This window comes from Cuculus canorus, chromosome 16 (genome assembly GCF_017976375.1).
Source record: "Cuculus canorus isolate bCucCan1 chromosome 16, bCucCan1.pri, whole genome shotgun sequence".
Lineage (NCBI taxonomy): Eukaryota > Metazoa > Chordata > Aves > Cuculiformes > Cuculidae > Cuculus > Cuculus canorus.
Window position 1 is genome coordinate 17,956,721 of NC_071416.1, and position 26,110 is coordinate 17,982,830.

At 50.8% G+C, this 26,110-nt stretch overlaps 2 protein-coding genes across 13 annotated transcripts in view; one reads left to right on the forward strand and one right to left on the reverse strand.

Moving 5' to 3' along the window:
* STK4 (serine/threonine kinase 4) overlaps positions 1-6,930 on the forward strand; it is a 51,010-nt gene extending 44,080 nt beyond the window's left edge. For 3 of the 7 annotated variants that reach the window (XM_054081283.1, XM_054081282.1, XM_009567568.2), the window contains one exon: positions 532-3,730. In XM_054081283.1, the coding sequence (XP_053937258.1) occupies positions 532-690 (159 nt within the window). In that variant the 3' untranslated portion in view covers positions 691-3,730. Of the gene's footprint in view, positions 1-531; positions 3,732-6,791 lie in introns of those variants that run through there. The other 4 variants (XM_054081281.1, XM_054081280.1, XM_054081285.1 and 1 more) reach the window with 4 other exon arrangements.
* Positions 6,931-7,031: 101 nt separating this feature from the next.
* KCNS1 (potassium voltage-gated channel modifier subfamily S member 1) lies at positions 7,032-23,279 on the reverse strand. 6 transcript variants are annotated; one of them, XM_054081275.1, is made up of 3 exons: positions 22,869-23,279; positions 16,295-17,287; positions 7,032-11,100 (listed from the first exon to the last, which is right to left on the reverse strand). In XM_054081275.1, the coding sequence occupies exons 2-3, from the start codon at positions 17,258-17,260 to the stop codon at positions 10,645-10,647; spliced, it is 1,422 nt and encodes a 473-aa protein (XP_053937250.1). In that variant the 5' UTR covers positions 17,261-17,287; positions 22,869-23,279; the 3' UTR covers positions 7,032-10,644. The 6 variants fall into 6 exon arrangements, with proteins under 6 accessions (XP_053937250.1, XP_053937249.1, XP_053937251.1 ...); XM_054081274.1 differs by lacking the exon at positions 22,869-23,279 and adding an exon at positions 22,296-22,399; XM_054081276.1 differs by lacking the exon at positions 22,869-23,279 and adding an exon at positions 22,190-22,299.
* Between the last annotated feature and the right edge of the window lie 2,831 nt (positions 23,280-26,110).

Below are 26,110 nucleotides of genomic sequence, written 5' to 3' on the forward strand. Positions count from 1 at the left end.
CTGGGATTTCTAGCTGAGAGGAGTCTGAATTTCCTCCTTGTGGTTGAGGTTCAGCCTGATTGTACATAAATGTTGTGTTGGGTTTTTTTCTCAGATGCAATTTTTGACAATGATTTTTTCATCCTCTTCCCTTCTGTTTCCTTTTGTTGCTCAGCGGAAGGGAGTTTAGTTGCAATGAAAGGGGAGGGGGAAGAGAGCTTTACTTCTGTTGCATCTCCATACCGTATTTCTGTTCTAAGCCTGCAAAATGGAGCATTAGGAAAATAACTCAATGGGGGAGACATTTCACTGGTTGTTTTCTATGTTCATGCTGTCACTGAACAAAGTGTGTAATGTATCAGGAAAATGAGTCAATGCAGCCCAGCATCCTGAGGCTCATTGAGAGAGGAGCCTGGCAACCTGGAGCAGAACTCTTCCACCTTCTATTGGAAGAGGTATTGTGACCATCGGATGGGCAACAAAATCCCTGTAGATGTGTGGATGGTGACTGTACTGGTGCCAATGTCTGGTCTTCTTTTGTCTCCCTGCTAGCTAAAGACGTGGAGTGTCGATGAACTGCAGAGGCGGCTCTCAGCCCTGGACCCCATGATGGAGCAGGAGATTGAAGAAATCCGCCAGAAGTACCAGTCAAAGCGGCAGCCAATCCTCGATGCCATTGAAGCCAAGAAGCGGCGGCAGCAGAACTTCTAAGCCACTGGTAGAATATCCTTCCATCCTCAAACAATCATCTCTTTGCTTTTATGACTACTAAACAGGTTGATTTCTATTGAAATACGCTAGCAAAATAGAGGGCAATACTTCTGCTCATTTATTTTTCCATAGCACCTTTGTGAACTCAGGAATGCCATTAAGTGGAAAATCCTGATGGAATGTTTTAATGTTAGACATATTTAAAACATTGTTCCGAAGGAGTTTTATTACCTTTTTTTTAGGGGGGTTGTTTTTAATTCAGAGCAACAGATAGAAATAGGCTGATGGAAATTGGCTCATTCTCTTTTCAACTGAATTTTCGGTAGTCGATTTTGGTTTAAGTTAGTATGGATTCTAGTATTTAACAGCTGCGTCTTTTGTGGTTTGTTTGTTTGTTGTTTTTTTTTGTTTGTGAATGCACAGACTCTGTTTCAAGCTCTCAACTGTATCTTTCTACTGTTAAGGTACTGATAAGTTTTAGCTCACAGAAGAGAGCAGATGAGAAGACATACAAACTGTTCCAGCCTTTTGAAAGAAACTTTAAATCTCATTTTTTAAAAAGCCTATAATAAGCCCCATGCCTTACACCGTGTGCTTTAACCAGGTGTGGTTTCTTCAAGATCTCAGTTTTGTCCTCTTTTTGTGTACCTTACAAATCAATAATGGTAGATGAAGCATGTTGTGCCTCCATCAGAAATTACATTCTGCAGTTTAAAATCAACACCCACTTGAAACAAAAAGCCAGTTCAATTCCCCTTAATCTCTCTGATTGAAAATGTCCTTCAGGGAGTCCCTGCTGACAGTGCAGTACAGGAAAAGAAGACAGTATTGGAATGGGTAGAAATTGTGTGAAACTCTCTCAAGATCTAGATACTTCTGTGTCTGAGAGGACTTGAAAATCTCTGCAGTTTTGAGATAATTTATAGGCTTCATTTCAGATTTATATCTTTGGATGCTTAAATGAAAACTAGAATTTCACAATCCTTCACATTTCTGCAAGGTTTAGCACATCGGAAAAGTTGAACTAGGAGTAAAGACTTCGTTGAATTAACAGAGATGTGTATTCATGGTGGTGGGGTGAAGGCAGAATTGTCTGAATGAGCAATTACTAAAGTCCTCCTGAAAGAGATGCAGTCTCTTCTGCTTCCTCTTGTCTTAGTTCTTTAAATTTCCCTGCCATTCCTGCCCAGTATAGCTCAATCAACGACAAGGCCCCAGCGTGTACAATCGCTGTGATGATGGTGCAATGGACTCACACTGACAGAGTGGAGAGTAAAACAGAAGAAGAAAAGAAGTGAGCCTAGTTTGCAGGGCAGAGACCAAGTGATGCCTTTGCCCCATGGGCTGTGACAGTGGATATATCCAGCATATGATGCAATATTTGGATAAAGTAGGTGTTTCTACCGATTTATTTTCATTTTGCTCTGATAGAGGGAACAGTTGCCACCTCATTCTTCTGAAATAGGCCTTGCACATCACCTAGATAATTAAACTATAGCAGTGTCTCCTGAATCAAATGCTGCTAGAGAGATGAAGTGTTCATTGAACACCTCCACAGGCTCCTTTTTCCCCTTTTCTTAGCTGCTGTTAACAGGTATATTCCATTGCTGTGAAAGGAACCAAGCCATTCTTGCCCCCTCTGTAGATCTGGTTGCATCAGTTTGTCTCAGTTCGATATGGAGTGCAAACACAGACATTTCAGTGATCAGCAAACCAGCTGTCTCTGAGGGAGAAGAGAGGCAGCAAGCAGTGTATCTAGGGTGCTGGAGTTACTACATCCTGGGAAAACCAGCTATTTGATGTCCTCAAGTACTGGGAAAATTTTGAATTGGGAAAGCCTGGTAAAGAAAAGCTTCATTGTTGTTTGAAGATTAAAATGCTTTAGTCTGGATGCTCTAATGAGGTCTAGTGAAGTGCTGTGTGAACACCAGGGCTCATACAGTGTTCATCTGAAATCTGTGCAATACATTTTGCCCTAGATGTGTTTATTCTGAGCAATGTTCTTGAGCCCTTCGCATCAAAGGAACCCGACAACTTAGAAGGGAGTTCTGTGATCAAGTGTTGATCTTACATTGGGTGTTTGGATGGATCCAGCCCAACTCCTCTGGTGTGATATATGTGTGAATGTGTGTGACATGGGGAATGGTGCACTGCATGCATGTAGCGTGGATCAAGCAGATTCTGCTGGAGCAGTTTTACCTCTGCACTGTGTAGGTAACTTTCTAGTGATCAGAGGGCATTAGAAAACCCAAAGTTTAGGTGAAACACCACAGGGTGGTGTCTGCTTACAGAATGTGCAACCTGTGACTGCTGTAACTGAATGTAAGCACTCTTGAAATACTCTGCTTTGCTGATGCGATTGTCTTAAATTACAGCAAATGAACCAAAATAGGTAAAACTGGTCCAATGGCTTAACTGTCTTAGAACCTTTCTTAAATGCGTGCAGCGGCTGACACTGGATGATGTTTGCACCTGGAGCATTAATGCAGAGGAATTATTTTCTCCTTCACTGATTTTCAGTCTGTTAGAGAAAATAATTCCTTTTTCTGTTCCTTTATAGAGTCTCTGGGAACACAGTACCTGCTCATTTTTCAGAGTCACCAGACTAAGACCAAGGCTCATACCTGAAGGGAAAACTGTTCTAACGAAGTTGTAAAGCAAAATATTTGCTGCATTCATGTGCTCCTTGGGTCAGCAATGTGCATTGCTGAAAGTGTTCTGGACAATCTATTGTCTTTGCTTCTAAAACTCAGACATACAGATGATATCAGTCATGTGAGACTTAAAAATGTGAAGTTTGTAGCTTTAACTTCTTTTGCAACAAGTAGCAACACTGGCATAAAGTGCTGACTTGAAATGCTATTTTGTGAGATCTGGCTGTTTGTATATAAGTATTGGGTCATTAGTTTGTATATGTATGAAATAGTAACTTTTATTGCATTCCTCTGAGTTTGATACAGGAGATTTTGTTTGATCTTTCTCAAATATCTTGCCTTATTTGTTCAAAGGGGCAAATAAACTGTCCTTACCTGAAAGCATCAGTGTCGTGACTCGTATTGGTGCATTGAAATACTCTGGTGTATTTCTGCTTATCAGGACAAATTTTAACGTGATGTGTCTCTAGTCATCAAGTACTTTGCAAAATTCCGAAGAGTCTTACAAGCTTTAGTAAACACAAGCAGTAAACATGTCAGATACACATTTTGGAACAGGCAATTCTTTAGCCTTAAAATATTACAAATTCTGCACCTCAAGGAGAGATTTGCTTTCATGCAAGGGCAAATCTGTGTGCTGCCAGTTCTGTGGCCATTCAGAAGGATGTGTGGTGGAAGTTGATGCTGTTTCCCCACCATGAGGAGCGTTGGCAGCCCTTCCTTGAGCTGCAGTAGCACAGAAGGTCTGTTTGCCCCAAGGAGTCCTCCAGCAGACAGGCACAGTGAGTTCTGCTGTGGATAAGTGCTATCTCTGCTGTGTTATTTCACACCACAGCAACTTCCCAGAGCCTGCAGTCAGGTTTGGGACTGGGTGCATATTGAGTTATCCACCTTCCCACACAGCAGGTGAGGCTAGAGGCTCGCTCTCCTAATCCTGGCTGACTTGCTGCACTTTCAGCTTTCTAGCTCAGAAAAAGATGAAGTTGACAGTGAGGGGGAGCTGCCTTCCAACTGTGAACTGTTGGCTTCTACGTGGTTTCCCTGAGCAGTTACTAAATCTGTCCTGAAGGGATGACTAACTGAAGCGGAGACAGAATTCATTCAGGAGTCAGCTTTGGTTAGCAATCCCAGAAGAAATAAAACAGATCTGAGCTTTTAAATGTTTGGAAGGAGTGTAGAAATCAAAGGGAAGGAGACTGCAGGCATTTCTAGTAACTGGGAAAGCCTGGAGCTCTTCCATACTCTTAGCAATGTTATCAAGATATTGTGACCCTGGGCACAAAAGGTGGGTTGCACTCCCTGTGCAGCGGCAGCACGGCAGCTGAAGCAGGGCAGTGTTCATGTGTGTTCCCTTCACGCTGCACAAATATTAATTGCATATAACATAGAAAATTCAACAACTGACAAGTAGCCATGAGCCGAGGCTGATGTTTAGCTGGGTTTTTCCCACCATGTGGGGAAAGTCAACTTCCCAAGAAGCCGCAGCATCAGCAGTTTTCCTCCTCCCATAATGATTATCAGTTCTAAGGTACAGATGTTGCTGTGCTGGTGTCCTTTATGTCCTACTCTTTCCTACACCCTCATTTTGTCCCATTTCTTCCTGTCCACAGGCCAAAAGAGTGAGCACAGCTTTAGATAAATGCTTTGAATGTTGGCTGACAGCCCTGGCTTGAGAGGTGACGATTTTTCATTGCATTAATCACTCTAGCAAAATTTTAGAGTCAAACCAGGAAATACCCGTTAGCTCTTTCCAGTCTGAAAGTGACTTTAATTTAACACTCCAGAAAGACAGCCACCTTGTTTAAAAACTTGAAAACAACTCGATTCCATCTATGAAGCACAGTCTGTTCTGCTCCCCTCTAGGTTGTTGCTATTAAAATCAAAACAACACTGGAAGTGGAGGGAGCCTGGAGTGCCTGAATCCCATCCAGAGTGGTCACAGCAGCAGAACAGCCTCCTGCAGACATGCCTCTGCACAATCAGCAATGGCTGAGCTGTGGGGTGGCCTTTCTGCAGCCCCAGGAGGCTCACGATCTCTGGATCATCCCTTGTTGACTCTAAAGGGGACGATCTTGAAACAAAGGTGCAGGACAGTTTTCCCTCTCTGCTTTCCTCGCCAGCTTCAAGGTCTGGATGTGAGCATGCGATGCTGGTGGTCTGCTTTGCAGCACACCTAACCTGCGTTTCATTTCCTGAAATTTGTGACCTGTCTAGGCATATTGGGTTAACTTAATTCCTGACTTTGAAGACTATTCATTTAGCTAGCACAAACAGAATGAAAGCCTTGAGTGCATGCGTTTCCCACAATTCAGTTAATAGCTGTTCAGATAAAGGCTAAACACATGAGTATATGCAGACTGTGTGGCTTTCTTACCACGAGGAGAAAGTTTTAGCATAATTTTGCCAAAAGAAAAAAAATTGAATTACAGCACTCTGTCTTTACGGATTCAGCAAATACAGAAATTGCAAGTAATGCTGATTTAACATACACATACTCAAGAAGCTGGCTCTGATTTTTGACTCCTTGAACTGAGATCAGCAGAGTTGTAGGAGTCTATGAGCAGGAGAGATCCCAGAAATGCTGCTGGCTCGGAGTCTTTCCTTCCTACAGATCAAGCCCTGATTCCCCAATGAGAGCTGAGTGTACAGACCATGTGCAGAGAAGTGGTGGATCCGAAAGCTGGGAAAGGAAAAGAAGTTTTAAGCAAAAGTAATAAAGTTTACTTTGTCTCTTTGAGCTGAGTTGTCTTAATTCTCAGCTGCATGAAGCAGCTTAATAAGGTCACTCCTTAGTCACCATTCCCTGGAGGCAAGAGAGTTGCTCTTTCATCAATCATGTTATGAGTGTGGAGAGCAGCTTTTGTAGAAATAACCTGATAATATATTTAATTGATTTATCCACCATACTCAATGGAAGTGAAGTCACTCTTGGGAAAACTAGTTAGGGCTTAGCAAAACATCACGAATTTCCTACTTGCCTTAGAAATAGTAAGTCAGGCCAGACCTGGCAGCCCATTGCTGCGCAGAAGTGTCTCACTGACACAGATGTGTGCTGGGCACTTTCCTGCACCCTGTTCGCCCCTGCTATGCAGAGCTTGAGCTCTGCTAGATCTGCCTGCACAGCAGTGGGAGGATTTTCCCAGTGCAGTACAAATCCTAATGTCTTCAGAGAGAGCAGGAGGCTAAAAAAAGAAAACCTTTTTTGTGGCTTTCCCAAACCTGATCTTGGAGCTCCTGCACACCAGCCGCGTTCTGAGAGCAGCTGCTGTTTGCAGTATAGCAGAGGGACTCACAGGAGGGTCCTGCCTTGCTCTTAACCCCCAAGTTGGGGGAGCTTTTGCCTTCGAAATGTTAACAGCATGTGGATTATTTTTTTTTAAACGGAAAATCTCCCAAAGGAATAAAGATTAAACTGTATTTTTAATCTTCCCTTCCTATCACATCTAGCAGAGGAATGAACTTGACGCAGGGAGATCAGCAGTTCGTCTTCCCTTCGGAGTCAGGCAGCCTGGAGACACCCCCCTCATTTCAGAGCATCAGAGAGGCCACTTACAGCATCAGGAGCCAGCTCAGCCTTTCATGCTGCCTTCAGAATAAATGAGGATAAAGTCCAAGCAGCATCGGAGCACAAACTACACCTCCTGAAACACGAGAGAGACGGCTCCCAAAGAGCAGCCATTCCTTTGAAGCAGCTGGATGTGCTGGGGTGGGTCACCTGCTCTCTGGAGAAAGGATTGGCACGGGGCTCACTCGGCTTGGCTAGGGATGCTGCTCCTTGTGTGCTCAGCCTCTACTTGGAGGCTTAAAAACCTCTGCTGGTGTGGAGGCATTTCTGTGGGCAGCCTGGTCCTATGTGCTGCTATCTTTAGGGCTCTTATAAACCTCCCAAGGGGCTACTGAGTGGTTCTAAGTCTGTAAGCAGTGTTGGCCGGAGGCAGCCTGTGAAAACATAGCTTAATTAGTGATGGCTCTCATCGGCTCATGACCGCAGTCCCTGTCGTGGGCTATTTGCTGGGTGGGTACTGGAGCCAGTCTGGGCTTTGCCTTTGTAGCAGGGAAAGCGGTGGAGGCTGGATGTAATTAGGGCCTCTAAAGCCAAGGGACCATTCTCCATGCCAGGAGATGGATTTAGATAGAGCTGTGGTCTTCAAGCAGCTGGATGGGCTTCACACCCCTCTCCCCGCCCCCCCATCTTTAATACTTGGGGCTAATGAGGGATGAAGAGGAGATGAACACAACTGTCTGTGTGATTGACAGGCTTCTCTTGGGTCTCCAGAGCTGCAATGGGCAGTATGCCCTCTGCATCCCAGGCACTGATCCCTGCCCTTGCTAACAGCCACAGCCCGGCCGAACACTGGGAAGCCAGCAGGTAATGTGCACACACCTTCTCCTGCCTGCTGCTGGCACAGTGCACCTGTGTTTAACCAAGTTAAGCAACAAACACCCTCTACTGGAACTATATTTTCTGTATTCGGTCCAAAACATGACCCACAAGCCTGGGATTAATTTAGTTTCTTAAACAGGGGAAAGAACAGCCGGCTGCTGCTCCTTGGCTCCCAGCCAAGGAGCCTGGTTTGCTCAGGCTGGTTTTTCAGCCCTTGTGCCTCTTGGTGCTGCCAATCCCAGTGTGTGCATTTCTGCAAATTTTTGCTCCTCTCTGCTTGCTTCCCAGATTTTCTGGGTGTTTAACAAATGGGATGGAGGAACAAACCATGCTTGGATGGCGCAAGCTCTTTGTTTTGTGAATTATCCTGGATTTTTAATGTTAATCGCAATCCTCTCATCTCCTTCTGAAAGCTAATCTATGCTTCCCTCCCTCCCAGCCACAACACCCAGCTCCCTGTGCAGCTCTTCCCAGAGCCCACTGGCTCCAACCCATTCCCTCACACGCATTTATTTGGCCTCCAGGGAGATGGGTTATCCAAGATGCTCCAGCTAGGATAACACCTGTAGTCCAGGCACGAGGATGAGCTGCCACCCACCATGGGGTAGGGATGACGTGGGCTGTGTATGGGAGCTCCCTGGAGCTCTGAGGCAGTGCTGGAGCTGCCTGATGGGGCTCTGCAGTTGCTCCGGGATCAGCCTGGCTGCTCCTGCTCCCCAGGGCTACTGCACCAACCCACTGACCCATTCCCAGTTCAGCCGTTCTGCTGGACCAGGCACACCGAGCTACCGCAGAACAGAAAACCAGCCTCCAAAGCGGGTCACTTAGGTCTTTAATAAAATATTCAGTATGCATCCCATGCATAGATAGAAAATTAATTTACATGCTCTTTTAATTATTTGCATAATTCTTTTAAATTAATACATGTAATTTAGTCTTCACATTTTAATACGTTTTGCTACTGGAATATTTATGGACAGAAGGGGAAACTCCTTCCTTTATTCAAGTAACAGTGCAGCGGGAGCTGGTTGGAGCACATGATGGAGCTCACTGGTCCTTGCTCGCAGTAAGAAGGAGCACAGAGCAGACCACAAACCATCAATACTGGAAGACTTGATGATGCCAGGAGCATGAGCACTCTCCCATCCTACATCACTGTTCCTTTGGGACACCGCCCCCCCCCCCCCACCATGTCCCACTGGGGTTCAGAAAGGCTGAACCAGCACTACCACATCTTTTGTTCCCTATGATCAGCAGATCACTAGTCAGAGCCAGCACCGGCAACTGTGGCTGTGCCAAAAGCCAGCAAGAATAACCTGCGGCAAACACCATAATGCATATACCTAGGGCCATCCTGCAGCCATCAACATATTTTAGAGCTGATGAGATGATTGCAGGGTGCATATTTCCCCTGCTCAGAACAGGCATTGCTGGGTGTATTCCTCTGTGAACAAAGGAGCTGCACAATTTCCAAACAGAGAACTGGGGGGCAAGGAAAAACACTGTGGGAATCAGTGCTGTGTGGAGACCAGCCCTGAACGTGCTCAGCTAGTTGGGGATCCAGGTGCTAGGGGTGGACCTCCCTGCCTGGCTGTGAGGTGCTCAGAGGCTGCCGTGATGAGGAGCAGTGTGAGGTCCCCTCTGTCCCTGCAGAGGGAAGGTGAGTGCATTGACACCTGCCCTGTGGGGATGGATGGGATGCCTGGGGCAGTTTGATCCCCTCCTGCCTCTGCCTGGCCCGAAGGCAGGGAGGGACAAGGCAACAGAATGGGAAGGTTGTGGTGTGGGGCGCCAGGGCACATGCTGAGCTGGCTGGCTTTGGTCATATCTTCTGTCCCATCCTGGGCTGCTTCAGACCCTGGGGCCCTTGGCAACTCTTCACGCAGTGGAAATCACGAGCACATGGCAATCGCAGAGGCAGCTTCTCCATGCCCAGGAGCATCCCCCCCATGTCTGACAGCCCTTTGCAGGGACTCTGCTTCCTCTCTGCAGCCACAAGGAGCAGCAGCTCCTCTGAAACAAATGTCCCATGGAACAAAGAGCTTGGGGAAGAGCCCCATCGGGAGCCCCCCTGATCCCCTCCAGATGCTCCTGCCTCAGAAGACAGTGTCCCTTTTGCCTGGCCATCCCTGGCTGGTGTTCCCCTGCACAGACTGGGCTTCTGGCTGTGCCACACTCACAGCACAAACCCCAGACCCAGATGCCTGGGAATCCCAGTGGTGACAGCACAGGAGCATGGTTAAACCCCACCTGCAATGGAAGGAAAGCGAGGGCCAGTCAGTCCCACTGCAGCAGCTGGGGACAGTGGGGCCCACCTTGAGCAGGACACTACATCTTCTCCCACACAGATTCATTTCCACCCCACTTTCCCCCATGGCCAGTAGGGCAGCCAAGCCTTTCAAGGCTGTTCTCAGTTGGCGCTGCACTTGATGCTGACTTGGCACAGGACCTGCAAAGGCAGCCAGCCTGGTTGGGTGATGCCTCACCTGCAAGCTATTTAACCTCACCCTGGACAACACAAAACCTCAGGGCAGGGGAAAATCCTCTCTCATGCAGCTGCAGCAGTGGTTGATCAGAGGTTACCTATATTTCTTTTTTTCTCACTCCCTTTCTGGCAGGGCTATGGCCAGCGCTGCAGCCCCTGCCTGCACGCACAGGGAGCGGGGCTGTCGCTGGGTGAACGCTGAGACATGTCCAGGCAGACCTGCCTGCTGTGTTCTGGGGGCTGGAAGTGGACGGCACCTACTGAGCGTCTCCTCCAGCCCCTCCCGTCCTTCATAGGGCAGGGGTGACACTAGGAGTGGTGTGAGACAGGGAGAGCCTGGTTTCTCCTCTGTGTCCCAGTGCAACAGCTGTGCCGTGCTCGCAGTGGGCAAGCAGGTCCTGTGTGCGCCCCAGTGCCGCAGCGCAGTGGGGTCAGGGTGTGGGGTGAGAGCCAGGGGTCAAACCATGGCAGGCAGGACTGCCTCCGCCCAGAGAGGTCTTGCTCAGGACCTCTGAGTCTTGGTCACAACTGGAGGTGCTCTCCACATCCTCAGGGTCTTTCTTCCCACTGTCCCTCACGGCTGCCTCCAGTGCCTTCTGCTTGCGGTAGAAGTGGGAGAACTTGTTGAAGATGATGGTGATGGGCAGTGCCACTACCAGGATGCCCCCTAGGATGCAACCTGAGGCAGCCAGCTTACCCGCCACAGTGACGGGCACCACATCGCCATAGCCCACAGTGGTCATGCTGACGGTGCCCCACCACCAACATGCTGGGATGGTGTCAAAGCCAACGTCTTCCTCCTTCTCGGCAGTGTAAGCCACTCCAGAGAAGACAGAAACGCCCACAGCCAGGTAGAGCAGCAGGATCCCCACCTCCCGGTAGCTGTGCTGGAAGGCAAAGGAGAGTAGTGGTCAGTGGGCGCCACCACACCCGGCACAGCCAGTACACTGGGGTCCCACAGCACAGAGACTTCCTGCTCGCCTCCATCCAGGACCTCAGTGCCCCTGTCCATCTCTGCCACAGGATGTCCCACTGTGAGGCCAAGCTAAGACAGGTTGGGGTGCGTGGCTGGTCCACTCTGGAGTGAGTGGGGCTGCCGGGAAATTAGCCGTGTCACCCACAGCCACCGCTCTGCCCTTCACTGTACTATGAGGGGGAGGCAGTGCCAGGAGGGAAAGGGGACCTGTGCTTCCTAGCCAGCCTACTCCCCTTCCTCCATCACTCGCTCCAACCTGATTTCTACTAACAGTATCTCAACACTTTTCCCTTTTATCTTGGCAGGTCCTCAGAAACCACCTAAGAAGCAGCCTCTGAGTGAAGGGATTTGTGTTTTCCCAAGATACTGGCAATGTGCTCGACAGGAGGACGTGCATCTCTGCTGCAGGCTCCATCCAGCTCTTCAGCCCCAGGCTCTCGGGGACCCCACAAGCACAGCCTCAGGGCCTCACCTGCTGCCTCCTGTACCCCAAAACCACCTACAGTCCCAGAGCCCATTTAACCCTTTGTTACACCTCTGGGTAGGAGGGATTGGAGTGCTCCAGCTGGCAGCATTTCAGGGAAGGAAATTGCACTCACAGGACACAACTCGGGGGGAAGCAGAAACTGATCCTTGCCCAGGCTGCTGTCACCTGAGGTCCATTTCTTAGGATCACTTGAACCCTGAGGTTCTAGATGACTTTAACCTGTGTTTGAGCTGGCTGTAGGACACCAACAATCCTAAAGCATCACAAGGCAGTCCCTGCTGTGGCTCACTGTGGCGGTGAAGTTCTGACCTGACATGAAACCAAACAACCCTGGTCATCCTGTCAGTCCAAGAATCCATCCAGAATTAGGTGGCCTGATGTCAGCACCCACCCACGGGGTGCTGCACCCCCTGCCTCGCCAAGCCCCACGCCAAGGAGTCTGAAAGCTCTGGTGAGAATGGGGCCATGGGACACCCAGGTGGGGTGGATTGGTGGCAGAGGTGTGCAACACTCCTTGAGGAAGGCTTCATTCCCCTAGTTTCAAACAAAGCATGGGCAGTTAAGGGACATGGCAGCAGGAGATGCTGGGAAGGAGACAGCCATGGGACAAGCTGGGACGGGACAAATTGCCACGGGCCAGTGCTAGGCCAAACTCAGCATTCAGCTCCAGTCCCTGCCCTGCAGCTGGCAAGACATGAGCTGAGAGCCCTGCAACACTGCAGACATGGGGACCCCCCAGGCCACCCTGCTTTTAAAGCCACACAGACCAGGAGGAGACCACAGAGAACCTGCTTTCTGCCAGCTCCAGGCTAACGACCCACCAGTGCCACTGCCCCTGCCATGCTAATGTGCTGGGTCTTGTGGTGTGGCTGGTCCAGTTATCTTTTGATTGCCACAAGCAAATTTCTTGGATGATTTTGCTCACTGATTCTGAGCCACCTTGCTCTTCATCTTTTAGAGGAAGAAAAGCAGAGCTCTGATTGTGTGGGTTTTCCCCCCTAGGCTCCTAACAGACAGAGAATTCTTTATTGGAGACCACATGATGACTCAACAAAACAACATTCGAGCAAAGCAAACAGCAGAAGATGCAGGAAAAGAGCATCCATGGTCAAGATGAGACATAAAGAAAGTGGATTCGTGGCAAGGAAAAAGAAGACTTTGCTCAGACTGCTGGCAAAAGCTGCTCAGCTAAAGCCAGTAATGCCAAGGGGAAATGATTTCCTCCTCCCCTGCTCTCACCTGTGGGTGCAAATGCTCTATAGCAGTTCCAAGGGAGCTCCTTGGGAAAGAGAAACAGCTCAGAGCCACTGTGTTTCAAGGATGTATCACTTGGCCATGAAAGGCTGGCTCCTGGCTGGAGCATAACAGCATGTGTGTATGTCCCAGCTGGGGAGCAGAAGAGCCAAATAACCTTATACGTTTTTAAAGAGTATCACTTATGGCACTGGGATGTGTTGGAGGGTGAGGTGAGGGGCAAGTCAGGCAGCTCGATAGCTCCTACTGCTTTAATTTACAAGCAGGGTCAGGGCTTGTGGCTCAGGAGAGGCCTCAGGAATCTTCCAAATGATCCTCAGGCACTGGCTGCCACCTATTTGCAGCCATTTATCCTAAAAACATGTGATCTAGGGTCAGGCAGCCACAGCTGGGGTTTGGGAGGGGATGCAGGCTTAGCTGTGGTTCAAGAGGGGATGTAGTTTTAGTCATGGTTTGAGTGGGATACAGGCTTAACTGTGGTTCAGGTAGGATGCAGGCTTAGCAAGCAGCCAACCTAGGGGGAGCCAATGCTGGGTAATAAAAGGCTCCAGCAAAACAGCCACCCCAACAGCAGTCTCTTTGGCTCCTTGGGGCAGCCATGGGCTCCTTCCCCTGCTGAATGCATGTCTTTTCTCCAGGACAGCAGAAGACAAATGAAATAGAAGAGCCCAGCTTGAGCCTGGCTGGAGATACCAGTGTGGAGATACCCGCAGCAGCAACAGAAGGATGATGCATCTGCTGTCTGGGGATGCACAGCTCCGGCTCTTCCAATCTATTTCTGTATTTAGGCCCCTAAAGGGACAGACCACAACTCCTGTAGATCCCTGCAGATGCAGGAATTACTTGGTGCCTCACACCTATGGACAGTCAGTGGGAGATGGGCACCAAACCTGCACCTGGGAAGCTGCAATAACAGCAATTATGTCTTCCTCAGGGAGGAAGAGTGGAGCCATGTGGAAAGCCTCTCCTTGAATTAAATAGACCCTGGATCAGGCCCCAGGCAATCTGAAGACCATTCAGGATCTATGATGCATAAACGGCAGAAATCCTTCTGTTAGCACTTTCATGGCAGGGGAACAATTACTTGGCTTGCCAAAGCCACAGCTCCCGCTTCCTGGCTGTTAACAGCCTTTACTTCTCTGCTGCTGCTTTATGCTCTTGCAATAGGAAGTACATTATGACTAACAAGATGGTTGTAATTTATGTGCCCAGTAAATCACAACGCCAAGCTGCTGCGTCAGATTCATGTCTTCGCTCATTCCCATCTACAGCTGGCTCCGGAGTCCCTGGGAAGCCACACTTTCCACCGCGTTGCTTGGTGAATCAGTGGCTCAGCAGAAGCTGGAGCTGGGATGCTGCTGGCTCCTCGGATCTCATCTGCTTCTTAATAATATGCAGATGAGCCCATCAGTTCCTGCTCTGCTGTAACGTGTTGTTCACACTTAAATGGAGCACAGAGAGGATTCAGGAAGCCCTTCCCACCTGTACAACTGAATTGAAATTCCACAAGCAGTGTTACGCAGGTCTGTCACTTGCTAATTGCTATTTCAAGGTGTGTTCAGAAGTAAGTATGATGCAGGTAGGACTTAAGGCATCTTCATTTTAAACGGTTCCGCCTAGACCTGGTTTTCAGCAGGCTTTGAGGATGCCAGGAATTTTCCCTCCCACGCTTATTCTGATCCTCTGTGGGCTTTGCAGGATTAGTGCTGGGCTAGTACTGCTTTGCAGCAGAAATTGGCAGAAGACCTTTCCTGCTGCCCATTCCCACCCAAGGGTTGTTTTCCTCCATGGCTCACACACGGGAATGGGTCCAGCCCTGGCAGGTGAGTCCTGCTGATGCCAGGATGTCCTATGCTGGCCCTGCCACCACCGCAGCAGTGGGAATCAGGCTTTCCCCAGCCCTAGCTCTGCCCCCTTCATCCCTATGATGGCCCTTCAGAGGGAGCAGCGCCAGGAGCTATGGCTCTGGCCCCTGCCAGGCACTTAGTGGGAGGAGAGCATCCCTTTGGTTGAATTTCAGGCTCTGTTCTGAAGACTGCTTTCTTTGGCCATTTGTTTGGCATTGCCTTTGTTTGAAGCAGGAGAAAGTATAGGGATATTTCACAAGCAGTGCTAATGAAACAGTCCTCTGGTTCAAACATGGGGACCAGAGGCAATGCCACCAGGAGAGATGTTTGCCCTGGTGACTTCTCCCCCGTGCACCAGTCCTGCACATGGTGAGGCATCGGGAGCGTGTGTCTCTGCGCCTTGGCAGGCTCAAGGATCGGCTTTAGAATTTCTCTTGATGTGGTTGCCAAGAATCAGAGACAATTAAAGGCTGAGTTTAATTGGCATCTGCAGCAAGCTACATTTTCTCTGTGAGAGCAGGAGGTGACGGGCCAGTTTCACCCTCCCCAGATCTGGGCACACGGCCTTCAGAATCAGGAAGCTGGAGGATGGAAAGATTGTGAGGGAAAGCAGAGAGCCACACAAGGCATGGTGGCTGGGCTGTGCAGCTGAGCTGCAGCTATGGGGGTCTGGGCTGCAGCACCGGGCTTGTGAGGATTTTATGATAGCTTCATGCTTTGACTCTTGCCACAGCTGCTCTTTGCTTGGTCCCGGAGCCTGGGGATACAGAAGAGGGGGTCTGGAGAAACACAGTTTTGGGGCACAGTACAGAGGATGTGCACCATCTCTCACCAAACCTGCAGGGCTGCCACCTCTCAGCATGCCTGGATCTTAATCCTTCACTGTATCAGTATCTCCCCATGCAGCTATTCCTGCTGAGGACTGTGTGGTGTCGGAGTCAACCTCCCCCAGCCCTGCAAGCAGTGCTTTCCCCAAGCTTTTCCAGCACACTGAGGGGCAGCTGTGGTAGCACCAGCTCTGCTCGGAACACAGACCCTGCCATGGGCTGGTTGTCTCAGGCCCTGCAGCTCACCCTTTGCTTTTCTATTGCTGCTTTTTGCTACCCATGGTGAGCCATGTTCCAGTCCCAACCTCATCATAACCTGGAACTTCCAAGTGTCAGCTCAGCTGGACCAGGATTTCAATGTCTCTCTAGATGGGCAGACAGCAAGCGTTGGATACTGGCCTCCAGCCAGCTGCCAGCATGACAATAGGAGGTTCCCCCTTCTCCCAGACTGGGGACAGTCTCTCTGAGTGTGTGTATGAAGAGGATTCATGCAGCACTCCTCACACTTGCTTGCTTCAGCAGTCACACAAACCAACAACCCAGTCCACCACCCCAAGCACGCTTGCTAGACAGTACCCAGAGCTGGTAGTTCACTGGGAATGGGAATGTCCATATCCCCCAGCCATAGCAGAGGTCTCCTCCTTACCTAGAGACTACAGGAGCAGATAAGGAGATAGAGAGCCGATTTACCTTCAAGGTGGCCCCCAGTGACCTCAGTCCAGTGGAATGCCGAGCTAGCTTCAGCACCCGGAATATCCTCATGAGCCGAAACACCTGCACGACCTTGCCCAGGTTTCCCAACTCTGAGTCGCTGCCCATGGTCACATCCACCAAGAGGGTGAAGTAGAAGGGCAGCACTGACACAATGTCAATCAGGTTCAGCGGGTGCTTGAAGAACTTCCTGGGGTTGGGAGAGAGCAGGAGGCGGGAAGACACTTCAAAAGTGAACCAGGAGATGCAGAAATACTCTAGCTTGTGCAGGATAGGTTCATCAAGAACGTTGCCATTTTCATCCACTTCCTGGTACTCAGGCATGCTGTGGATGCACATGGTGGCTATGGAAACTAGCACCACACTGATGGACACGAAGCTGAAGAGTTTGCTGGGGATGGAGTAGCCGGGGTTCTCCATGGTGAGCCAGAGACGTTTGCGCACATTGCCACAGCGCAACGTGCTGTAGCGCAGCAGGTCATGGTTGATGTCAGAGATCTCATCAGGGGTTGTGTCCACACTACTGACCTCACTCTCCTCATCCCAGTTGTGGTGCCGGCTCTCCAGCTTGCGCTCATGGTAGCGGTAGCTGCAGCAGGAGTCCAGAAAGAATTCATTGATGCCCCAGTACTCGATCTCCTGACAGAAGGAGAAGACGCATAGCTCCTCCATGACATGCAGCTTCCCCGTCTGGTAGAAGTGGAGCACATAGAGGAAGAAACCAGGGTTTCGGTCAAAGTAGAACTCCCTGGCACTCACATCGTAGTCATCACAGAGCTGTAGGATGGACTCCTCTGAGTCACAGGAGAGCAGGCGTCCCAGGCGGGTGTCAGGGAACTTGGAGAGGGCGCTGGAGCTGAGCCGTCTTCTCAGACCCCCCACATTGATGTTGATAACATCCTCCTCAAATCCAGGACCCCAGTAATTCAAGGTCTTGTTGACCATGATCAGCAGAGCAGGAGCCAGTTCCACCTGTGGGCGAGACACAGCGGTGCTGGAGGGGATGCAGGGCTCTCTCTGCTCCAGGTGCCCCCAGCAGGGAGAGGGCCAGAAGCACTCTGGGGAGTGAGGTTTGCATTTTGAAAAGTGAGGAGCAGGGAGAGAGAAGGGAGAGAAACAGCTTTGGGCATTTGTTCTTCAGTAGTGTGGAAGGGAAGAAAAAGAGCCAATGATTTCTCCATGTCAAATTTTCCTTGCTTTTTTTTCACCTTTTAAAGTTTTTCCCTCTGCTAATAGCCTAAGGAAGGCAGTTTACTGCACCTCCAGCTCCTCATCCACTGGGGCTTTCCTTGTTCAAACAGGTAATTAGTCACTTAAGAGAGGATTTATCCCCCAAAGAGCCTCCCTTGTCAAATCACTGCCACAGTGATTCTGCCAAAGAGAATCTGTAACAACCTATGTCGCTAATTAGACCTGGTCAAAAAGTCCACGGATGGAGCTACTTACCCAGCAGAAAAACAGTTTTGCCAAAATCAATGTATTTTCATAAAAAATGTCAGATTTAGGGAGAAATTCAGTGGAAGAATTTTCAAAACAATTCAACTGCCTGCTCTGTTTCCTCTTGTGTGTTCTGCCATGTAAAATACTGAGATTATTTTTACAATGTTGAAAATTAACAAAAAACATGATTCAGAATCTTTGATGACTGAATTAAAAACCTGTACCTTGGTACGGAAATAAACCTCAAAGTTTTGATTTCTATTGTGGTTCAGGATTTTAAAAGTTTCAGGGAGCTGAGCTTTTCCATCCAGCAGAAATTCCATTTTCTAATGAGCAGCAGTTAAAGCATCTAACAGAAAGAATCATTCCCACACCTTTAAACGCCTTTATCCATCTTGATCAGAAACTGAGGATAAAAAAGGCAAATAAAATGTTTGTGATCTCCCTATGTCACCTTGAATGCAGACTTCTCCACCTAACTTAGTCATCAAAACACCTGGGGATGCTCAAAGCAGCCCAGTACCCACAAGTCCCCCTTTTCCCCCCTCTTGGTTGAGGAAATTACATTTTGCCCACACACACTGGCTATTTTGGAAAAATCCTGCTATTAGGCATGACTTGCTTCTAAGTTCTGCTCACACATCAAGGTCACTGCTGGTACCAACACAACTTCTGCAGCCACTGCTGGTGCTGTCACAACTGCTGCAGTGGTCACTGAGGCGTCTGTGACCTCCAGATTGGCCTGTCTCCCATCTCAAAGGCTTCCCTCCCTGGTTTATATCAGCCAGCAGCAAATTAGAAAAATCCCTCACCTTCTCTGTCTTGTGTCACCCACTAAAGTTTTCAAACTTTTAGGTGATGCAGGGACAGAGGCCACAAACAGGCGGCAGGAGCCAAAGGAAAAGCATGCAGCAGCCCCTCTAGTGACACCAAAGTGCCACCAGACCCCATCCAGCAGTCCAGTCTGAAAGAAGCCAGCAAGGGCTGAGGCTGAGTTTCCCTGCCCAAGGGAATCCTGGTTCCCCTGCAGATCCCATCGCACCCTAGCCCCGTGTTGCTCACCAGATATCTCATGGGGTTTATGGGGGAAACACCAAAGCAGTGGAAGAGCTCTGTGTGTTTTCCAGTGTCTGAGAAATGCAGCGTAAAAGGTTTGTCAGCCCAGGAAAGAGCTCTGGGACATGTTTACATCTCAATGTGGAGGTCAGAGTAGAGCTGGAGAGGAACAGGTAGTGGAGTAATGGTTAGAGATAAACCCTGGAGGCATGGTTTTAAGCCAAGCAAGGCTGTGGGTGCAGCAAATGCCAGATTTGTGTGAAATAACCTGGCAAAGGCATCTGCTAACTTCATTGCATCTCCGAGCCAGGGCTTCTTAAAGACACAGACTTTGCACCACAAAGCCAGCACTTCCCATTACACCATGTCCGAAGGAGGGTAACCGGCCTGTGAGGAGCCAAAGAGCTTAAGGAACTCATTGTCTTGCCTTTCAGAGGGAAAGGGAGAAAAGAAGGATCAACTTTTTTAATGCTTAAGACAAAAGAAAGGGAGAAAAAAGGGATTAAAACACTCCTTTTCAGGGATATATTGGAATTTCTGTGACAGATTAGCTTTTCCAGGGAAGACATCACACAGCCCATGTGTGGGGTGGAGATGACTAATTCAGGTTCCTTCCAGAAGCATGCTCATGTATTCAAGCTACAAACAGGCACACAGGGGCCATGGGGATTGGTTTGTGGGATCCAGTTTATCCCAAATATGTCTGCAGCCTCTCTCCAGGAGACCAGGTCAGTCAAATGTCATCGAAATCAATGGAAAGGTGGCTTTGTGGCTGGGCTGGAGAATGGAGTAGCCTCCGTGGCTACCAGGGGCTGTACTGGGATGGCAGGAGACGCCTAAAACAATGCTCCAGTTCAGCAGGACCATCCCCAGTGTATAGCTGTGCTGTGCAGCTGTGGATCTGGGTGTGATATGCCAAACCCTGAAAGCAAGGAGGAAGCCAGCTGCCACTTCTCTCCCAGCTCAAAAAAATAATGTGGGTGTCAAGACCCTGGAAGCCTTTGTACCCCAGAGAAATCCCTTCCTTCCTCCCTCCCTCCCACACAGAATGCAGAGCAAGGAAAAGGGTCGTGAACTGTCTGAGATGCTCCGTTCTGATGTTCACTTCTGAACAGAGCAAATTTTTTCTGCCCACATACAGCTTTCATCTAGGAATCGAAAGCAGCAATTAATAGTTTTATAACACTCTTGCCTACTTGTTTCACCACCAGCTAAGCTCAGCTTTAGTACAAAAACTGCGGTTTGAACTAAAACGTAGCATGATGTGATCTCTCCCTTGCTGGATCATCAAAGTATGTGCCCAACTCGCATTTGCAGGAGTATGTGCTGCGAAACAGAAGCTTACTTTGGGAAGGTTGGGTGTTGTTTCTTTTTATTTTAAAGCACAATGGACAGACAATACAAATATGCCTGTCTGGAATAATGTGAATTGGCAAAATTTTCCTTTAGATGACTCAAAATTTCCATGAATGACTGGTAAAATAGAACAGATAAAGCCAGTCTCTTTCTGGCAATTTTTGAAATATGTTGTAAGCTGTTTCAAGCAGACAGCCATCAGAATTACACAAGCCCAATGAGAGCTGGGTGTTAGGTGTTCATATGAATATGTATCTTGTGGAGAAAAAAAATCTCTGATCTATGCATTTATGACAGTAAAAAATATAAAAGCAGATCAAGCGTATCTGTAAGAAATGCTAGAAGAGTTTCCCTTGACAACGTATTTTTCTCTTAAAGGCTTTCAAATGGAAGTTATGTATATTTATTCTAACTGGCAGAGGGGACCCAAGGGAGTGGGAAGGAAGATGCTAATAGACATCCAAGTGAGGATGCAGCAAGTGCAGGGAGTATTGCACACAGGGCCTTTTCTAACCAGGTACAATGGATTTAGATTAACAGTACAAATAAAAAGCCCTGCACTTATAGCTCAGGGATGCTTCCCAGCAGGGAGTCATGTGGCTTGTCTCAAAGAAGCCATAGAAATGTGTAGAGAAGGAGGAAACCCTTCACCCTTTGCCTGTAGCCCAGTCCCTAAATGCCCTGTCACCACCGGGCTTGTGACCTCGCAAGTCGCAGGCATGCAGGGTTAGTGGCTGCAAACCCTGGAAGGGGCTTGCGTAGGTCCCTGGGGCCGGGGAAGGGCTGGGTGTCCTTGCTGGGTACCTGGTGGGGCAGTGTTCTCACCAGCCATGCATTGGGGCACAACTGGGGAGACACCTGCTTTCTGGTCATAGAAAAGTGCCCATGAAGAGCCCCATCCCCATCGCTGAGTGTCCCTGTCTCATCGGCTTGAAGATGCTCAGGACCAACCCTTCCTTGGGCGGTGGCAGAGTTTGCCAGGCGGGCAGAGGGGAGGATGCAAGGGAGATTCCCACTACTGGCTGCTCCCTGCAGGCAGAGCAGAAGCTGCTGCTGTACACTGAGAGGCCACCAAAATGCCAGGGGCTGGGGATGCTAGTGACGGGAACTCCCTGCCTGCTTCGGGGGGTGCAGGAAGGGGTGATTACCAACAGCTCAGACTCACAGGCAATGAGTGCAAAGCTCTCCGGAAGAGACTCCCAAGTCCTGTCCTGCTCCCTAGGGATGCAGTCATGCAATGTCCGTGGGGTAAGGCTTCGAGGAAAGGGACTTTCCTACACCTGCCTGCAGAAGGGCCAGGTGGAGCATCCCCGTGCCCCGGGTCCCAACAGCACCCCGGGATCGGCAGCTCCCTGCTCATCCGAGGGTGCCGGTGCCTCGGTTCTCGCTCATCCCGGTGTGCCGCTGCCCCCATCCCCGCTCACACCCACATGCTGCTGCTCCGGTTGCCCTCTCACGAAAGGATGCCGGTGCCTCGGGTACCAGCCCCAGGGTGCTGATCCCTGCAATGCCCGGGGATGCTGGTACTCGGCGTTCCCGGGATGCCCGTCCCCAGGTCCCTGCTGCTCCCTGTGTTGCCGATCTCACGGTCCTCGCCTGCCCGGGGATGCCGGTGCCCGCTGTACCCCGCGATGCCGGTCCCTGCAGCACCAGGGGATGCCGATGCCCTTGGTCCTCGCGATGCTGAGGATCGCATCCTAGTCCTTGGGATGCGGGTGCCCGCTCTACCCGGGGTTGCCCAAGCCCCAGGTCCCCGCGATACCGATTTCAGCCGTACCCCAAGTGCCGGAGCCCCGAGTCCCCGGCGATGCCGGTCCCTGCAGCACCTAGGGATGTCCGAGCCCCAGGTCTCCGTGATGCTACTGCCTGCCGCACAGGGGGATGCCTGAGCCCCGAATCCCCGCGATGCCGGTCCCTGCAGCAACCGGGGATGCAGGAGCCCCGGGTCCCCACGATGCTGGGGTCCCTGTTCCCCTCCCCGCCCGTTCCCGCTGCACCCGGTAATGCCGGTGCCCGCCCTACCCCGCGATGCTGACGCCCTAGGTCCTTGGGATGCAGTTGCCCGCTGCACCCGAGGATGCAGGAGCCCCGTATCCCCGCGCTGCCGGTGCCCCGGGTCCCCGCTCACCTGCCCGGGCGCCGCCCCCGCCGCAGCGTGCGCGCCCGGCGCGGAGCCGCGGACCCTGCGGGGCCGGAGCAGGGTTCCTCCCGCCGCCCCACCCGGCAGCACCGCCCCCGGACCGCCCGGGTGTGGGCGAGCCTGAGCCCCGCTCCCTGGCGGCTGCGATGGGGCGGGAGCCGAGCGGAGTCTCCCCTACTCGGCAGCCCGGGACAGCCCAAGAGCCCTGTGGAAGGGAGAGGGCTGAGGGTGCCCTGGGGAGCTCACCGCATCCCCTGGGGAAGCTCTCCTCATCCTGCAGGGAAGACCACCTCATCCCCCGGGTGAACCCACTGCATTCCCTAGAGAAGCTCTCCTCACCCTGCAGGGAATCCCACCTCATCCCCCGGGGAAGCCCTTGTCTCCCCGGGACGCCCACCGGGACTACAAGACAGGGGACCCGATTTTGGCGAAATGGCTGGTGAGTGGGCACAGCTCTGGTGCAAGGTTTGCCCTGCAGCAGCCGTGTGTGGGGAGAAGCTAGGGCTGAAGCAGGATGGGAAGCCGGGTCTAGGCACGGGTACACCTGTGATGGGACCTTACCTGCTGGAAGCACCCTCAGCAGCCAGGAGAGCCTGCAGGATGGCTGGTGGGAGCCACGGTGGGAGTGGGAGCCTCATCCAGCCCTGGCCTACCGCAGCTCTCTGTAAAGTTGCCGAGTGGCAAGTGCGGCCCGTGGGGAGCTGAGCCCCTTAAGCTATGCGGGGTGCAGCATGCTGCTTTGTGCTGCCAGCATTCAGGCTGAGCCGGGCCCCAGCAGTGGTGCTGCCCTGCTCTGGGCAGGTGATGCAACTCTGCTCTCACAGTTGCCTTCCATGTGTTCCAGCTCCATCTTCCTCCTTCGGACAGGGAGTGCATAAGACACCAGGGTGGTTTCCCAGGGAAGAGCCCCTCTGGCTCGCTGAGCTTCCCACTGTCTCTTTAAAGGCTTGTCAGGAGGTGGGTGAAGGCAGAGAGTCCCAGGCATGGCACACGCTGTGTTTCAGGTCAGCGAGCTGCCGCTGCCACCCAGGGCCACCCCCACATGGCCCAGGGCCTGCTACAAGTACAACCCCCCGAGAAATCAGCTGCTGGAACAGAGAGATGGGAAAGAAAGGATGGGAGACCTTTGCAGGGTGACAGAGGAGGCTGCATGACTGCACAGTGTTGGCTCATTGCTCCAGCAATGAGCACAGAGCAGCTGTGTCACATAGGCAGCTCGCATGGGGCAGGACTTCACGCCATCTTCCAAATCAGATCCCTTGGCTTCTGATTCCAGCCCTCAGCTGGAGCCTGCAGGGGCTCATCCTTTTCCAGGCTTGCATGCAGCCATCTGAGAGCTCTTTTGAGGGGTCAGCATCTTTCCCCCCACATGCACACCTGTCTCCTGAGCCACACATGCTGCCAGCTCATTCCTGCGCCAGGCAGTGCTCACCGCTGCGGGGCCATCAGTGTGTTTCCATGTGTGTGATGTGTCAGACTGTGTGCTTGTCTACATGGGAGGGATGCAGCAGAGGGAGGGGGAAGGGACGACTTGGAGGGAGGCCTCAGTAAAGAAAATAAAAATCATGAATCGAGGAAAAAAAAAAAACAAAAACAAAATAAAAAAAAAAAACCTGAGGGAAATTCCTCTGTTCTGTGGTATGAAGCAAAAAGCATTCATTTTTATGGCAATTAGGGGCGGCTGAGCATCCCTGGGAGCTGCAAGATAACCATGCCCAGCTTTGCTCTGGGCACTTGCAAGTGCAGCTCTCAGTGGGTGCTGAGCCCCAGCAGGGTGCAGCCCACGGGGTGGGAGGAGGGCCGGCTCCCACATGGGGTTTTCTCTGTCTGTCTTGGCCATCCTGTGATCTGAATGAATTTTCTTTTCCCTTCAGAAAATATTTCTCAGCCAGCTGCTTTTCAGAGAAGGAGCCATGCCTTGTGCTGTGAGGGTGCCCACTCCGTCTGGCACTTTGTCTCTACAGCAGGGTATCATTTACACCTTGCGACAGGGCAGACCTGAGCCCCGTGTCCCCCCACAACCAGTTGTTCCAGCACCAGGAGGTTCCCTGAGTGTCCCCTGGGCTATGTAGAGGAGCTGAAGCATGAGTGGAAAGCGAGGCAGGGAGCGGCTGGGGCTCTGCCTTGTGATGTCCTCAGGCTGGAGGGGTCCCACTGGGAAGGGGCTGGGGAGACACAAAGGGCAGACATCTCCACATCTCCTGCTGCAGCTCCAAGCCCTGGCTGGAAGCAGCTGCAGGAGAATGAATTTCACCTTCCAGGTTGCAGAGTCCCCACGTAGGCTTGTGCTGGCATCACAGCATCCTTCAGAGGGACTTGGCTGCAGCAACAATGGTAGGTGACATGAATTTCCCCTTTGCTGCACAAACTCGGATTCAAAAGGCCTGACTTTCCCGTTAGCTGACCAGAGCTTGTTGGCCTGACTTCTCATTGACACTGGTGAGCCATGGCAGGAAAGGAAGACTCCCTTTTTAAGGTTCTTCCCCAGCAAACTGAGGTGCAAGGGGCCTTGCTCAGCACAGCGGGGGTTGCAGCCATGCTGGGATGGCACAGCTTCCCATGGTACTGGCCAGCACTGTGCATCCACCACAAGTCCTGAACTAGCTGGCAGTGATGCGGAGATGGGAACAGGTGGAAAATCAGGTCAGCTGGAAACACCTCGCCATCTCTTCCTTTCATGTCTGCCCCCATCTTTCTCTCTTGTGGAAGGAAGGTTTCCTTCCGTTGAAGCCTGGGGGTGATTATGTCGATAACCACATGGCAAATCCTCCATGTAGGGATAGGGGGGTTGAAACCTCTTGCGTGGTCTCTTCTGCAGTCTGGAAGCAAACCACACAGGCAGGGTGAGTCTGAAGCCAGCAGCCATTTCAGTACTGCAGTGAGTCATTCCGAAAGGCACTCATCTTGTGGCAGCTCCCTTCCTTCTGCCTTTTTTGTTTTTAAATAGCTGATGTAGCAATAAATTAAAAAAGAATAGGTGGAAAATATATATGAATATAACATGTCTGCAGAGCTTCTTTAATTACAAATCTTCAAGCACTTTTCATCCTCGTGGACATCCATTGTGAAAGGCTGGAGCCACTGGGTACCTGTGATGTGGAAGAGTGGGATAGAGCAGGATGAGTAGTAGCGCACCTGGGAGCGCAGGGGACCCATGGAGCAGGCTGCCAGTGGGGGCTGATAATGCTGGGGACACGAGCACAAAGCATTTAATAAATAGCCCTTTCCAGACGCAAAGAGCTAAATTAGGGCAGACACAAAATCCTGCTCTTGTGTTTTTCAGTGGCAAAGGCATTTGGGCTTAATGCTCTTTTTTCGTGGTGATTTCTGTGCTTGCTGGTGTGTTTGTCCCCTCTGGCTTCCCCTGAGCTCTGGAAGGGAATTGCTTCAGATGGAGGGGCTTGGGCTTCTTCTTGTGCTGTCCTCACTTCCATGCAACCCATACAGCCAGCCCATGATTGCAGCATCCTCCAACCAGGAGGAGGGGAGTGGGGACCACCATCCCCACAACCCTCATCTTCCTCCCAGAGCTGCAAGGTGTCTGTAGGCGCTGCTGATGGGGAGATCTCAGACTGCCCCATGCCAGGAAATTATTTAACCAGTCTCCTTCGGGTCTGAGCCTCCCCCAGGGCTGCACCGGAGACCCTGGATGAACCCACAGTGCCCATCGCACTGCAGTAAGGTAAGTGCATTACCATCTGCCCGCAGTGGACACAGGACAGGCTCTCGATGTATGGCCTCACTACAGCCCACAGCTCTCACAGCCTGAAACTTTTATAGCTTGGAGTTTTACTGAGCCCACT